Source organism: Lepisosteus platostomus, chromosome 19 (genome assembly GCF_059453375.1).
Source record: "Lepisosteus platostomus isolate fLepPlt1 chromosome 19, fLepPlt1.hap1, whole genome shotgun sequence".
In the NCBI taxonomy this organism is placed as follows: domain Eukaryota; kingdom Metazoa; phylum Chordata; class Actinopteri; order Semionotiformes; family Lepisosteidae; genus Lepisosteus; species Lepisosteus platostomus.
The window spans coordinates 19,116,294-19,132,533 of record NC_142629.1 but is presented as its reverse complement, the minus strand read 5'-3'; the positions used below and the strand labels follow the sequence as shown (position 1 = coordinate 19,132,533).

Here is a 16,240-nt window from a genome sequence, read left to right as displayed (position 1 = left end):
AAGCTAAATTTTCTCTGGCAGAATGAGATTTGGTTGGGAATAATAAAACTTTAAGACGGAGAGAATCGAATGGAAATCTTTCTTCAGCGGAACCAGTATATAGTTCCGCAGTGCTCTTGTTGCGGTGGGACGTATTAGTGTGTAGTGCAAAGCGGAAGTTTTGGTGGAGCTCGGGAGGAGGAGGAGTGTAGTAATTTATACAGCAGCAGAAGGGTTTGTGGGAGCTGCTCCAAGGACGAAGACGGTAGCGGCAGTCTGTTCATGGCATTGATTGAATCACATCGCTTAGTGATCTCTGACGCAGCGAAGATGTCAGCGGCAAGCCAAGCAGAGAGAGCGGTTTTGGTAAGAAGAGCAAATTGAGATCTGGAGGAAGTGTTTTAGGTTACTCTGACGTTAGCGACGGACTTTAGAGGATGTCATTAAATTAAAACACGGCACGGTTCTCCAAATGCTTTTAGCTGAGGTGTGATGAGATTTTTGGGGAATTATTTTCATCTTTCTCTTCGGCTGTTTAAGGGTGACAAAGAGCCTGGGTAGCAGTCTATTCCGCTTAGAAATATCAATCCAATATTAGTTTACGGCATGCTAATTACATATCAATAGGCACATTTGTATGAGTCTAAATTGTCCTAAGCTGGTGAATGTCACTTAGAGATCGTGCTCATTTATACCGTATTTATGCACTGGTAGCCCAGTGCCTCCGGCTTCATATTTTGGAAGTCCTTATTTGCAAGTCCTTGCTAGTTGGCTACAGTACAGGTACCAGTATGCGGTAGGCTTCCCTTTTCAAATCGGATTCTCATTCTGCAGTGGGAAGAAAACTTGCTCTTTTGTGCCTAGTCCATGGGGGTTTATAAGGTGTCCCAAATATGTTATTTGCAAATAATGAATTAAAAGTTAAGATAGCTGTAGTTGTTATTGTATCGTTCTCTTAGAAATGTCTAGAGGGCTCAGTGTTAAGCATTGTATTATAATTTATCGTAGCCCCAGCTGCGCTCACTTGGAATATGGTTCTGAAAGTTGCACACAAAAAAACAAGTAGAATTTAGCTGTAGTTACTAAAATTAGAGTAATACCCAGTGCACTTTGATCAGAATCGATGTCTCAGGTATTGTTTAATGAAACAGATGTTGTCAGGACCTTGGAGCTTGCTCTGTGTTTATTTAAAATAAAATAGTATATTTATAACTAATGCTTTTATTTATTTCGTTACTAACACTAAGAATCATGGTTGAAATAATATTCGAATATGTTACTTGGGTACTGTTACCTTGGGGAAACAATTGTAACAGAATGTCAAATGATCCTTTTAGAAACCTGCTTGAGCTAGTGCAGATAGGCTCCTGAAACCATTCGAGTACTAGAGATAGAACTAGCTATCCTCCACTACTGTGTTCTAAGTTAAACACCAGTTGTCTTAGTGGGCGTTATCATTATTTCACACATGTTTAGTGTTCCGTTTACAAATGAACATGTTAGATCGATAGGAAATGCAGATCAGGGTTGCATTTTGCCCAAGGCCCCTCACATTTTGTAAGTGATCAAGTCAAATGGAAAATACAAATTACTGCAGAAACTTTCAATTATCTCACACTTCTACAAGACTATTGCATTACAACACTATTAAATTTGTACAGCCTCAGCATTCAATTAGCAAAATAATTTATTTCAGCTTTTTATAAAAAGGCAATTTTATAATCCTGTTCTGTTCCAAGGTGTTGGGATAAGGGGACCAGGTGAGCGCCATAGTATTGTTGGCAAACTGCATTAGCAAACTCTATCCAGACATAGCTAGTTACTGAAATTAAACCAATTACTGTAGCTATAGAAACGCACCAATGTACATACCTACATGTTTAAATTTGACAGTGGATTGTTTATGTTGACAATTCCACTGCCCTTGGTAAGCACAGATGGTATTTAAGGGTTAGGCTTTGCTATGGTTTTGCTGTTGGTTAGTTTGGCTTTTTAGATTTGTTTCAGTGTCACACACACTTGCACATTCAGTAAGTCATTTTTGTTTTACTTTATCCAGTCAGAATCCTAGCCAGCACAAATGTCAGTATGAAGAACCAATGAATAACGAGACAAAAAATAAAATATTTTCCAAAAAGAAAGTTACATTATGAAACACATTATGAAAAAGTTTTATTCATTTCTTTCTGGTGAGCTTTCTGTAGAAGTCTATTACATCTCAGCAGGCAAATTAACGCCGAAGATGATACCTTAGAGAACAACGTCTAACAATGTGACATCACAAAGAGTACAGTGCCTTCAGAAGTATTCACTGCCCTGCAAATGATCCTCATTTTGTTATAATCTCCACTCTCAATCATGTAACTTTTAAATAGTACTTTAGATTGAGAATCTACACAACACTGTCCAAACTATTTTAGTTATAAAATGTCAAATTCTTTGTAAATAAAATAAACTGTAAAATGTAAAAATCAAGATTCTCAATCACATTCAACCCCTTTTTTTTGTAGAAGCCCTATATCAGTTTGGGTGCAAAGGAATTGTTTAAAGTTTGCAGTGTAAGCTTGAGTGTAATCAAAGTGCTTTGACTTCAAAGTAAATAGTCTGTCTCTGTATGCTGCCCTTAGTTAAATATTAAAATGCGAGCTACAGCTTATATCCTGATATGGCCAACTTTGGAGCTTTCGAAAACTAGTGAAGATGAAGTGAAGGTTACAAGAAAATGTAACCAATTTACAAGACAAGTTGCTGATCAGCATTAAGAATGCGTCATGCCTCGGAGGCATTGCACAGATCAAGCTTCCCTTTCGAAGAGAGCAGCCGAGCAAGCAGGATAGGGTTAGGGGTGGGGCGGTGAAGCCAGGAGGAGCCTTCGCGTGTAATAGTGTTTGGTTTGATCATTGCAGTTTTAAAAGAGAATTCATAACTACTTATCAAACTATGGCGTTACCAATAGGGAAGAAAGGTGAAAACTTGTGCCAGGCACTGTAGTTGTTTCTCACGGTGGCAGAACCTGGAGAGCCTCAGGGGGTGTTTCTGTAAACACTTCTGTAAACAGGTGAATTACAGTTTGGGATTTAGAAAAAGGAGCCACTTTATACTGTAGTGGGACAGTGCTTTGTAAGAAGTCTTATTTGTAATACCTGAGAAGACGAAAGTGGAAATTTCACGGTGCTCACCTTAACCCTGGCATTCCCTGCCCCTGGCCCTGTCCTCGGGACCCGACTGTGTGGTTTCTGTCAGTTGCTCAAATTAACATTTAATTAAAATAATAACATGGCTGATTAGGCATTTCTGAATGCTTGTGAAAAGTTGCTGTTTCAGTGTAACATAAAATATTTATAGGTAAATTGACAATTTCTCACAATTACAGAACTGGAAACACAGTTACAAATACAATCTTTATCATTAAAAATCCTAAATCTGTGGATTATTTAAATAATCTGGCTTTCACCAAGGACAAAAAACAATTAGGCAGTGGAGTCACGGGGGCCTGGATTTTAAAGTCTCATCTTCGGTCCTTTAGATGAGATGAGTTTTGTTCACTCAAATAAAAATCCATTTAAAAAACACTGGGTTTCCACATGGCTTAACCTGTATTGCCCTGACCACGTCCTTTGACTGCCCAGGTACAAGACACATACTGATCAGCTGAGTCAAACGGTGTTTCTAAATTGGAAGACTAAAAAGAATAAAATAATTTAAAACTATACATGTCTTCTTGTCTTTTGTTTCAGGAGGAAGAATTTAAATGGCTTCTGAGAGAGGAGGTACACGCTGTCCTGAAGCAGCTGCAGGATATTCTGAAGGTAAAGCCTTAAAGAGCAGTATCATTTTTAATACAACATTAATAGCTTCATGGTATTAGCTTAATAATTCATGTTGAGTCTCAATTTCTGAGTAAACACATTACAATTTTTGTGTTCGGGTGATAAGTTTCTGAGATGACTACAATCTCAGTTAATGACTCCAGTCTATATTAATATGAGTGCAGGCCTTTTTTAAGTCGGATAATCATGTAATAAAACACAACTGGGCTCGCTTTTACTACTTCTTTTACAATGAAACCTAATTTCTCTTACTTAAGATCACCTCTGAGCTGTGAGTTCTGGGTTTCCTTGGGAGGTATTGTTACTTTCTGTTTTCAGCTGTTTATATTTTCTCTTTTCACACAGGAAGCCTCCCGGCGCTTTGCGATGCCAACGGGTCTCGAAAGCCAGCTTAAACAGGAAAATTTCATACTGGGAAGCTCAACGTGAGATGAGTTTTACATACTGTAATCTCTAGGGCTGAACCTGAACTCACTTTCACTTCTGTCTTTACTATTTTGGGATATAACTTTCACATTTTTTAAAGTGAATAGCACTGCTAATATTATGACAAAAATTGACCAGGAGACATGTGGAGACATCTTTTGCATGATGGGCTGTGGGATTCTGATAAATAGCTGGTTGAAAGAGTCAGATCAGTTAAATGCTAACAAATATACCCAGTTGGACCAGCGGCCTCGTTTATAACAGGTTTAATGTTAGAGTGGAACAAATAATGTGATTTTCTTTCATTTTCAATTGATTTTTAGCATGGACCAGGTGAAAGGAGTGCTAACGTTACAAGGTGAAGCGCTAACACAGGCTGTAAGTGTTCACAACAGTTCTGCTTCTCATGTATTTCTGTAAAAGCAATATTTCATCCAAACCATGGACTCGGATAATGTTCAGTATTTCATTTTACTTCTAAACTCCTCATTATTTTCATGAATCACTTGACTCCTTTTACTCTGTTCATTTCTGTAGGATATTAATCTGAAAATGGCGAAAAGTAACCAAGTCTTACACTTCACATTCAGAGAGGATAAACAGTGGAAAATGCAGCAGGTACTGCAATGAGCATGCCCTTTTATTTTATTTTTCATTATTCTGTCTCTACACGGGCTTTAAATAAGGGGTTTCAGCTGCCAGAGTTAGGAAGAACACCATTTCTAGTATGAAATGTATGAGGTGTGTTGTGGTGTTTCTGCATGTATCTTATCTTCATAAGCTATAAGCCTTAGGATCACTGGTCTCCTAGCAACTGCAAGAGACAAGGCAGGGAGCGAACGGAGAGCTGCAAAGGAACAAGTAACAGGTTTATTCCATGCTGAAAAGAGAGGACGTTTTGGCTGTGGAACCTTCAAATGCAATCATTTTTAATCCTTTATATATTAGAGATCTAATTATTTTTATTTAGGTATCTTAAAGCATTTATATTAATATTTATATATGTATAAGAATAACATTTAATAGTGTAAAAAATCAACAAATATAAAATAATTTAATAATTGTCTAACATGACACTCATATCAGGACTGTCCCTAAACATGAATAAGCAAATGACTGAGGTTAAATTTAAGATTTCAGATTCATTTAAACAATATGTTATTATGGTTTGGAGTGATGATATCTCTTGGTTATGATTCTGAATCCTAGGAGACCATTTTAATGTGATCGAATTGTTCACAATTGTGCATAAACAGTTTTTCGCCAGCTATTGCTTCACATTTGCTCGCGTTAACAAATGTTTTAACACGTTTGAAATTGTTGCTGGGATTACGACTTGTTCCCCAGATTCAGGATGCAAGAAACCACGTGAACCAGGCTCTTCAGCTGCTGAGCAGCCGGGATGAGAGTTATAACTTCCGAACAGGAGCTGAAGTTAATAAGGTTTGTTGCAGTGTAACTGCAATCATTATTGTATGTGAGACAGGGAATGTGATGGGTTAGTTCTTGTCCAGGTTTGCTCAATCATTTATGAGCTGCATGGTTATTGTACTGTCTAGATTTTATAAAGGGCTCCTTCGTGGCAATCTTCTCTGACTCATTCCCAGCAGTGTATTTCATGCGACCAGCATACAGCTTGTAAATGGAATGACCTGTGCAAGCAGTACGTGGCAGAAGATTCAGACCTTGAAGCTGACTATTGAAAGGAGTTAAGAAAGTGTAAACAATTGAATACATGTTATATATGTAAAATAAGAAGTTGTATCAAACCAACCAGCTTGCTTATGAAATTCTACAATTAGACACCTCCTATAGTCAGGAAATACTAAGCGTCACTGGTAGCGTGTTCTATTTGTTTAGTAGAACACAGGAACAAACCAAAAACCAAACAATAAACGTAGAAAAAAAACAAACACATTAATTTACAAATATGCAGTGCCTAACACTTCGTAGTATTATATACAGGCATTTGCAAATCTGTGAGTTTCAGAGTTTTGCCCTCAGACAAGGCAACATTGTCTCTGCTTGGCAAGGAGGCGTGTGAGCAGCTCTCCAGGCAGCCAGCATGAATGGGTTCGGTTATCCCTCTGAATACTGTTAAACCCTAACGGTGTGTAATGTTTGTGTAGTATACTAGATAGTGCAAGATATTGGTAAACATCTTATAAAGTTGTTTCTGCTAAATGTCTGCTAGTTCCTTTGAGATGATATTAGGAAAGTGTCGTACACTTACCCATGTGTATATGTGTACTGAAGGGTTTGGCCTTGGAACAAATAAACATGTGTCTTGTTTCCCATCCATAGCTAATGGATGCGGTGATGCTTCAGCTAACCAGAGCACGGAATCGTCTCACTACTCCTGCAACGTTGACACTGCCAGAACTGGCCTCGAGCAGCCTGATGGTAAGCTGACCACAGCTGTGAACGCCTGTGAATAAACTGCATGGTTATTTTGCTCAAAAACAAATGATTTCCTTCTCTTTATTCTAGAAAATGTTCACACCACCCCTCCCAGGAGATGTGATGGTGAATTTTTACATTAACCTCAGCAAACTCTGTCTGATCGTGTATCAGCTCCATGTCCTCCAGCCCAATACCAACAAGGTAACAATATAGGGCACATCTACTACAGAACAGCACCTACTGGGAATAAAATAGGTCTGAAAGGTTTAGTCACAGTAGGTGACTAGGTGTGTCTTTAACTGAGGTCTCCATATTATTATGTTTTGTTTTTGTCCCTGTAGTAAATTAAATTATTCTTAAACTTCTCTGTGCTGCTTTTCCTTCGTCTCTAGACAAAGATTTGTGGTCTTTCAAAAGTGTAAGTACTGCAATAGTTAAATTATTTTAACGCCATTCTTGTTTTGGTTATATTTTCTGTTTCCACAGAACTTCAAACCTTCTGGAAGCTCAGTGTTGCATAACCCTGGCGCAATGTTGTAAGTTGTTGTTAGACATCTTATTGCAACATCTAAATAGGAAAATAGAAACTCTCCTATGTTTACAAAAATACATCTAAAAATAAATTTTTCTGTTGTTGCTGAAAATGGCTCCTGCGGTCTGATATTTGTATGTCCTGCTGTCCATGTGGACTAGTGACTGCTTCATGGAGTCCTGTTTCCGTGAGATTAATGCTGTACGTTTGCTCTTGTCTTTGCCAGTGAACTTGGTAACATGAGGTTTGAAGTAAGTCATGTCCACAAAGTGGAGTGTGTGGTCCCCTGGCTGAATGACACCCTTGTCTTCTTCACTATCTCACTCCAGCTGTGTCAGCAGTTGAAAGATAAGGTAGGTCAGGAGCTGGGACTGCCTAAAGCTTGACATGACATGTGATTAAAGAGGCGTTCTTGAGTTTTAGTAGTCTCATTGACTACAGGTCTATTATTTAATTCCTACAGGTCACCTGGAATGTAACTATTTTTTAACTTTTTTATTAAACATTAACAACACGTCTTTGCATTATCTTATTGTTTTTGTAAGAATGTTTCTGCAAAATATGGCATTGTACTTTATTTTACTGTTTTAAAAATGGCATTTTGATGTTAGTTCTGAAAGCTATTTTCCAAGCAAAACGTTTTGTAAAACTAATTTGTGTGTTTCTCACAGCTTACATGTCATGTTACAATAACTTATAATACACCATCTTTTGTTGCAGATTTCTGTCTTCTCCAGTTATTGGAACTACAAGCCTTATTAACCTCTAGAACTCTGGAAAAAGTGGTTCTGAGTCAAAGGACATGGATCCATGTACATAATTATTTCTGCTAATATATCTTTTGAGAAACATTTTTCTCTAAGTCAAAACTATACACAATGGAATATGTTTTAAACATTAATCACATCACCCTGCTGGTGCTGTTCTGAGGCTTGTGTTCTTAACGGACCAACAGGATGACCATACTAATGTTGCACATGTATGCACAGGAACATAGTTGCGGAGACTCTGTACATATGGCTATATATGCCATGTATGCTATAGATTTTTTAAGTAACAGCAGACTTGATATTTATTTTAGGTAGTATCTGCAATGGAAAGTGTTTTTTCTGTGTTTCAGCCCATGTTGTCATGTACATGACGGGCAGTTACAATTTTCCTGTCTACCACAGCAGCCTGAGTTGTGATAGTTACACAAACTATTCAGTATTCGCATTGAAAGGAATGATTAGAAACTCTCAGGCTAGCTGTTTGACTCTGGTACGCAATGGTACTCTTACACTAAGATGAGTGGCCATATGTCACTTGTCAGAAGTTATGTCAGAAGTTAGCCATGACTGTGAATATATTTTTCTGTTCTCAATTTACAAACATTCCAAGAACAAAAACAAATGTTTATTTTATGCGTGAGCCATTTTTCAACTGGGACCATTCTTTTCATGCAGAGAAAACTGAATTTGTTTCACCTTGGTGATGTCTTGAAAGCTATTAATTTGCTTGATTTATATGAACAAATATAATTCAGTGTTGAGATTATTTATCTAATTGTGTTCCCATTTATTTATTGAGTTAAAGTAATTTGACTTTCATTTTTGTATTTGTAAAGCAAATGCACTTTTTTGTCTTTGTTAATTATGAAGTAATGATTCCCTCTAAACCCACGATGCCCATTCCTTCACACTAATGCTACAGATAGCGTTCCTGACATGTTAGGTTTTTTAGATTAAAGCGATTGTGAATGCATTATAAAAAGTATATATGGACCAAACAATCCACTGTGTGTGCAATAAATGTATTTATAAATGTATTTAGAATGTATCTTTTGTTGTTCTTTTCAATACTACTTTGATAAAAGTAGCATGCGGTTACTATGCTTGTTGTTTGTATTTACAAAGCTGAATGCTGAATGTGTTGCACGGATGAATTACTGACCTGTAGAAACGAAATGAAGAAGAACTTTCCTATAATGTTAAAAATAATAGGATTTTGCAAGCCAGAACTCATTTGGTGTTGTGGCCACTGTCTTTTGAAAAGCAATACTGGTGTCCTTGAGAGATTAAATAGAAACGCAACAATAGCAAGTCAAAGCACATTCCCTTCCTTGTCACTCTCGTATTCTCCACTGGATCAGAGTAGCGATCAAGCATGTCCCGCAGAGGATACAGTGACTTCAGGATTTCACTGTAACCCGCCCACCATAAAAAAAATAATCTAATTGGTCTAATTTCTTTATTTGACCACAAACTAGTAAGCTAATTATAGGATTGTATGACCCCTAGGGCTTGGTAGATCACTCGTTTGTCTGATCTGAGCCCAGACAATGCTCTCTCTTCGAAACAGAGTAACCTCAACCTATTGAAAACATTCCATGCCAGGATTCACTGCTCTGTAGATCATATGCCTGGTCTGTTACAAACCTCTTGAGAATAACTTCAGATCAGGGTTGCCTCTACCAAATTAGAGGGTGGCAATATCCAAATATCTCTTGTAAGAACAGAAAAACCTGGTTATCATTCCCAGAACTGTAAAGCTAGCATTAAACTCTTGGTTAGCAGGCACTGATTCAGCTGTTGATGGCAGTATTGTGCTATTCTTGTAAATACAATGTCTGAAATGGAGGTTTTGTTCATTTGTTTTCAACTCTAAATGTAATGCAAATTAAGAAAATCTAAATCTGAATAGTGGTGGCTGTGGTGAATGTTTCAGTTTTATTATACTATGATTATAGTAAGAAGGGCACAAGTTGTAAGTAGGTCCTCTGTACACAGTGACCTACATTATGTGTCACGTAAAAAACCCTTTCTTTCTGTATACATCTAGGTGCAATGCTATTGTTTCTAAAGGCCATTAAGCACAATGTGTGTGATGGGTTAATGTGGTAATGAGGAAGATGTGTGCTGTTTGTTTTGTTTCTTCAGTGTAGCATTGTGAAAAAACAGTGATTCTTCAAATATAGGATCTCCAGTCATATGTGATCTTACATTCTGAAAAAGAGGTAGGTACAGTTTTTTTGCTCATTTGGACAGATATTTGAAAGTACAAAACATACTATTTATTTCAGCTGAAAGCCATAATCGGGGGACAGCTAAAGGTTATCTGCCAACCCCTCCTGACATTTACAGATCTCACAGCCTCCTAATGAAACTTGATAAAGACTGGGGAAAAAAGCCTTGTAATCGTAGCCTAGTCATCTTTTTCGGTTTCTTTATCCTGTATTTAAAAGGGGATTTAGGAGTGACGGGAAGAACATGTTCTAGGATGAGTGAATTACAGGATGTACAGTAAACTGGGGAAGTACTTCTGTCCCAGCAGAAGATCAGGTCTAAAATGTGAGCAAGACACTCCCAGTCCTCAGGGGAGATCACTCCTGCTCTCAGTTTCCTTCCATTCTCTAACCTCCTCTTCCAATTCAGTGTCACGGGGCAGCTGGAGCCTATCCCAGCAAGCAACAGGCGCAAGGCAGGGCACACCCTGGACAGGACGCCAGTCCATCGCAGGACAACAAGGTCAGTTTCCCCAGGAGTCAATTAACCTACCAGTGTATCTTTGGATTGCGGGAGGAAATCCATGCAAACAGAGGGAGAACACACTCCTAACAGCCAGCACCCCAGGCCCCAGACTGAACCCAGGTGGTCACTGTGCCTCCACACTGAGACACATGCTTCAGATTAAGGCTGTGTTCCTGCAAGAACCGTCCTTTCGCCAACGGAAGGCGACCAAGGACCTGAAGCACATTTCAGATATGTGACTTGGACTCGACATAAGTAAAGCTTGGCTTGGATGATGCATAAATACCTTGGATAAAATTACTATTAACAACAAAAATTAAAAAGTTAATATTTTATTGCTTGATTAAATATACATGTAGTGAGACAATCACAAAATAAAAAAAGTGAAGCTGAAAATGTAAAAACGGTTAATTACATTTATGTGCATTGAAGTTTTCATACAGGACAAGTGAAAATGACCTATTCTTCATATGAAGTTATTATATATTTAATGGGGTAATACAGCATTGCTTTGCTGTACAAGAACACTTGTCAAATTATCTCAATATGCAGTGCCTACAGTAGTGCTTATATATTTTCTTATACTCAAGGTGACTTATGTTTACATGTCTGTACCCTGTAGCTTTATTGTGGTGATATACTGCCCATGGTGTTAGTATTTGTTTTCTGCAACACAGATACTATAACAGCCACATCTATTGCAGATCAAGTTTGTCTTCACTGTGTAATGTGATCTGTAGAGATACATAGCCTTAGAAAGGTTTTAAACTTTGGTTTGGTTTGCATTAATTTGGTTGCATTAATTAAGGATTTTTAATGCATTTATTTGGGCACCTGAAAAACCTAATCAACTTTGTAAACAACCTTTGGAAAATGTCAAAGAACAGCTTTATGTCAAACATTTTTAATGAGAATTCTGCAGTGCTGTTCCACAATGAGATATTTGCACATGGCACATTGTTAAGTCTTGTCTGGTACACACTCTCCAGACACCTCATTTTTAAGATGTTTGTGACTACTGAGATGATAAGAGTATTCAATGTACAAATGCAAAAACTACCCAGGAAAGGAATTTTTAGGGGTTGTCTGGGAAAACACAACAAGCTTCATCATTGTCAAGAAACAAAAATTTAATCATATTTTAATCAATTTTCTAAAAAAAAACTATCTATATGAATCATGTAAGTAAACATTTTTATGTAATAAGTGGAAAATATAGTTCATAGAGTATAATTCATAACCACATTCTTTACTGGGAAAGATTTCTGATGTTACCCAAAAGCATTTTTAAACAGTTGTTAAATCATTTGTCCTAGAAGCCTTTATGCAGTTTGGGTTTTATTTTCCATCCATGGTAGATGTTGTAAGAAGGAATATTGGAATTTGCACATTTTCCTGCCTGATTCCATGACAGGTTTCAGCAGATGAACACAAGCGACTGTCCCTGTTTCTACGGCTCCAGTGCATAATTGTCCACACCCACTTTGGTCCTGGGGGGCTGTGAATAGGAGAAAATGTTAAAAAAAGTTACATCTGTCATTACAACATGTATTCCTCATTTACAATACATAATTCCTATGTTCTATCACAGTAATGCAATGTAATGCTCATGCATTCTGTTATTGAAAGTGTAAATATTTATTTTGATAATATATGTTTCTGAAGCATATTTTCACAAAATACCAAGAGAATGTAAGCCTTTCTATTCAGCATAAATCTTCCATTCGGAGCCCATTCCCAGCCTTAACACAGCTCTAACGAATCCATGCGGAGACTTTCTCAGTTACCTGTTACCTAATTATAGTGCCAAAATACCGAAACACTTCACTGTTGGAACTGAACAGCCGGTCTTACCTTCTCCGAGTCACAGCAGCAGCAGCAGCAACAGCGAATAAGAACCAGGGTCAAAAGCAACAGGACTGTGCCTTGAACATAAAACAGTACAGACATATATTTTATATAAATGAAACTCAAGACCTTTTTGTGCTTAAACTACATTAACCGGGCTGGTTTTCTGTATTTTGCTGGCATGACATGATATTTCACAGTAAAAACCCCAATAAAATCAACAAATCTCATCATGTTAAGGAAACCTAAACAAATAAGACTCATAGATCATGAATGAGCTCAATGGAGTTACAACAGTTGTCCCTAACTTTGAAAGCCAGCCTCTCTTATTTCAATCCCATGTACTCGCAGGTGAAGCAGCAGGCTGTAGTTACCAGTGATCCCAAGTGCACAAGCTCACAAGTAACTTTTTTAATATTGGGATGGTCTTCCGATAGTGACCGATATTGTCTTCACTGGGTGAACCTCAACAGTGCTGTTCTTTACTGTATGATTACAACTAAATCCTGTTTCTGCCAAGTACTGGAAAACACCTATAAACCTAACTAGGAAATTCATTGGTGTGCATCAAGATGATCTTTGTGGGTGGGATTTAGTCAAACGAAAGCCTCAGTTAGTTACTGTAGGTGTCACATCTCTTAAGCATATTTTTTTCTGTTTTCAAAAATTTGGCATGTCTCTTGTTTGTCAGTGTAGGCTACTACACCGGCACCTATACCAATTACTGTATTTAAAGTCCAAATATTACTGTACATCTTGGTGACAATTCACAAATGGAGTCTAACTTTGTTCACGTTAAATTAGTTGGTGTAACAAGTCAGCGTCTATAGTTTGCTGGGCTTTGAGAGGTGCAACATGGCTAGATCAGAAATGTTCTTTTGCCAAATCCTGTGCTTCATTTCCTATATGATAGGTTTATCCCCTAGAATGTCAAAGACACTACAGATACAGTACGTTGCACTCTTTAAATACCAGACACCTTCACTTACCTATAAAGATGAAAAAAATAGCAAAGGAAGCAATGTCCCAGTCTGACTGAAACATCTGTTTTGACTGCAGTCTGCTGACAGCATCATTAAACTGGTTTTGTAGCTCAGTTTGGATGCTGTTCTGCTGCATTGTCATACCCAGGCTCGTGAAACAGACAGGAGGAGGGCTGCTTGAAGGAAAGGAACAGAACGTACGTTTCTGTTAGAATCAAAGAATGTGTGTGATTTGTGCCTAAAGTGCCTTGCGAAAGTATGCACCCCCCTCTTACGATGGCCCATTCTGTGAAATTATAAAATAATGCATACACATTTTTGAAATTTACTTTTTAAAAATATTAATGAACATAATATTTTATTATGTATCAATGTTTATCACAAGACATTTTTAAGGTACTGCTTTTGTACAACACTGATTACTTGCTAGGAAGAAAATAAAAAATCAACTCTGAGGAAGAAATTTTGTCTCAGGTACTGTATGTATTTGGTGTCCATATGTATGTATGCTTTAAACGTTTTACAGTTTGGAGAAAACACTTTAGTCTACCATGGGCGTGATCACTGGGTTTCTAGAAGATTTAAAGTTAAATCACACACATAAGTAATCATACCTTGAAACTAAGAATAATATTGTGAAGAGTCAAGATGTTAAGAGTTTAAAATGAACTTAACAGCTGCTCAGTGTCAATTTTACATAGTAGGCAGTACATAATCTAAATTATCATATAATCAATTCCAGTTTTTCTTTTCTCTAAATATACAATATTCTGACTATGTTATTTGCTACCCAAATACATTTTTCTCTTGTCAAGGCCTGTGTGCTAGAGGTTTCGCTCATAAAATAAAAAGAACAAATAACTGTATTGTGCTAAAAGGATCCAGCAGGAAAAGGATTAACATAATTATGATACATTAGAGCCGACAGTGAGTAACTGAAGAGCGTATGAGATAAGAAAACACATTGTATCTGTAATATGTTCCTGACCAGGACTACTAATGCAGTAAATAATCCATCTAATAGTACTATCAGTAGGCACTTCGCCCAATCTTCTCACCTACACAGAAGAGGCAAACAATTCATGAATACAGTGGCTATCATATTATTATCTGGTTTGGTCACTGTTCCGTATATGTGGTACCTTCTGTTTTTCCGCCACAGAATGTACAGATGAATGTGGTGTGTTATTAAATGTTATTATTTATAACAAGAGCGGCTCACTTATTTCAAGAGCAGTGTGGTGATCAGTATTGCTGTAATTCTACAATGAGATGCCTTTTGCTGGGAGTCTGCGTGTTTCCCCACGCGGACATGGGTTGTCACTGTGTGAAGCAGATTCCTCCATCTTCTACAGACATGTGAGCCAGGTTACCTGGCACCTGGAATTCTCCCCCTGTGTGTGTGTGTGAGTGAGTGAGTGAGTGCTCCCTGCAGTGGACAGGCCTCCTCTTTAGGGTGTAGTGGTCTTGTGCCCTGTGTGTTTGCCAGTTACTCCAGCCTGCTCTGACCCTCTGGACTAGGTTAACATAAATGAACATCTGCACTTGAAAAGTTTACACAATGAATGGAGAGGTGCAGTTTTCAGACAGCCTTACACGAAGAGAAATGCTCCACTTTGATATTAAGTTGATTTATATTTGCCTGCTAGTGTCATAAGTATAGATAAAAGCTTGAAATATAAAGTTCGACATACTTTATATACTTATAATGGAAAAGAAGAAGGTTGATCTAAATTAAAGTGTTACATTGAAATCCAAATATTAGCTTAGTTACACATATTAGCTTCGTTAGCTTTGAAACATGTATTTCATATAAAATCTGTCTGAAAAGAATGCATGTGGTCTCCTCTAAGGCGTGCTTTTTAAGATGTGTATTGTGTTATTCGTGTAGTTCTTGCTACTGTTAATTTAGGGAAGTAACAAAAATCAGTGTTTTTGACAATGCTCAAACATTTAAGCAACACAATTAAAAAGCTGGCGAAAAAGTCCTCCAACTTTATAGTAACTCAGTTTACGTCGATGAGTTATCTGAGTATACTACATAATTTGTTTTACAGTTGTCAACGTTTGATATTTAATCTCCCCGCTACCTAAATCCAAATTTCTCTCCAAATATACAAACCGCAGATCTATCGTAAAATTGCAGCGATGTCTAAAATGGACGGAGCAATTTTGTTTCTCCGATGATAACACCTGACGGCAATACATACAGCCTACCGTAGGCCAGGATTTCTCATTTCCTTCGCCAAAGAAATAAGTACGTTAACAGTATGTACAGTAATATCGTTCATTCCCTGTGTTTTGGGTTTATAAAAATAAATCTATTCACCTACCCCTGGAGTACCTCTTACTATTGCCGAAAAATATCTTCCTTTTTTATTAGTTGGTTTTCCGGGTTATCACCTGATATACCTCGGCAAGAATTTGCATATTGAAAGAGGTGAAACAGGAGCTATTGTTGGAGTCCATTTCCTGACAGAAAGCACATGGGTGTGGACTGCGGGTGCGCAGGTGTGCGTTACTGCTCGTAGACTGCAGACGCAAGCAGTGTACAGCAGGTTTAAATGCCAATGCATGATGTATTGGCACTCAAGACATCAAATACGAAATTTGGCATGTAAACATTGTATATTTACAATGTGGTCTTACGTTTAATGTATACATTTTTGACTGCGTTTATGACCTGTCTGTTTCTTTTGGGATTTCAGTTTAAACCCGGTCGTGGTAAAC

The 16,240-nt window shown here is 37.6% G+C and overlaps 2 protein-coding genes across 3 annotated transcripts; one reads left to right on the top strand and one right to left on the bottom strand.

Annotated features, from left to right (window-relative positions):
- Window positions 1-160: 160 nt before the first annotated feature.
- rogdi (rogdi atypical leucine zipper) lies at window positions 161-8,977 on the top strand. The gene is made up of 11 exons (XM_088612489.1): window positions 161-345; window positions 3,717-3,788; window positions 4,155-4,234; window positions 4,559-4,613; window positions 4,773-4,853; window positions 5,583-5,678; window positions 6,540-6,638; window positions 6,726-6,839; window positions 7,125-7,174; window positions 7,397-7,523; window positions 7,891-8,977. The coding sequence occupies exons 1-11, from the start codon at window positions 262-264 to the stop codon at window positions 7,930-7,932; spliced, it is 900 nt and encodes a 299-aa protein (XP_088468615.1). The 5' UTR covers window positions 161-261; the 3' UTR covers window positions 7,933-8,977.
- Window positions 8,978-10,995: 2,018 nt separating this feature from the next.
- smim22 (small integral membrane protein 22) lies at window positions 10,996-16,000 on the bottom strand. Of its 2 annotated transcripts, none has more exons than XM_088612490.1 (4): window positions 15,844-16,000; window positions 13,517-13,683; window positions 12,534-12,604; window positions 10,996-12,177 (listed from the first exon to the last, which is right to left on the bottom strand). In XM_088612490.1, exons 2-4 carry the CDS (start codon window positions 13,650-13,652, stop codon window positions 12,130-12,132), a joined length of 255 nt encoding a protein of 84 aa, XP_088468616.1. In that variant the 5' UTR covers window positions 13,653-13,683; window positions 15,844-16,000; the 3' UTR covers window positions 10,996-12,129. The 2 variants fall into 2 exon arrangements, with proteins under 2 accessions (XP_088468616.1, XP_088468617.1); XM_088612491.1 differs by having other exon boundaries at window positions 13,517-13,686; window positions 15,844-15,998.
- Between the last annotated feature and the right edge of the window lie 240 nt (window positions 16,001-16,240).

What these genes read in the sequence shown, in the direction of transcription:
- smim22 (XM_088612490.1), bottom strand. Translation starts at nt 13,652, where the DNA reads ATGACAATGCAGCAGAACAGCATCCAAACTGAGCTACAAAACCAGTTT. An exon ending in TATTTTTTTCATCTTTATAG is followed by an intron (nt 12,605 to 13,516) that starts GTAAGTGAAGGT and finishes TTTATGTTCAAG; the next exon opens with GCACAGTCCTGTTGCTTTTG. An exon ending in GCTGCTGTGACTCGGAGAAG is followed by an intron (nt 12,178 to 12,533) that starts GTAAGACCGGCT and finishes TCCTATTCACAG; the next exon opens with CCCCCCAGGACCAAAGTGGG.
- rogdi (XM_088612489.1), top strand. Translation starts at nt 262, where the DNA reads ATGGCATTGATTGAATCACATCGCTTAGTGATCTCTGACGCAGCGAAG. An exon ending in TGGCCTCGAGCAGCCTGATG is followed by an intron (nt 6,639 to 6,725) that starts GTAAGCTGACCA and finishes TCTTTATTCTAG; the next exon opens with AAAATGTTCACACCACCCCT. An exon ending in CATAACCCTGGCGCAATGTT is followed by an intron (nt 7,175 to 7,396) that starts GTAAGTTGTTGT and finishes TGTCTTTGCCAG; the next exon opens with TGAACTTGGTAACATGAGGT.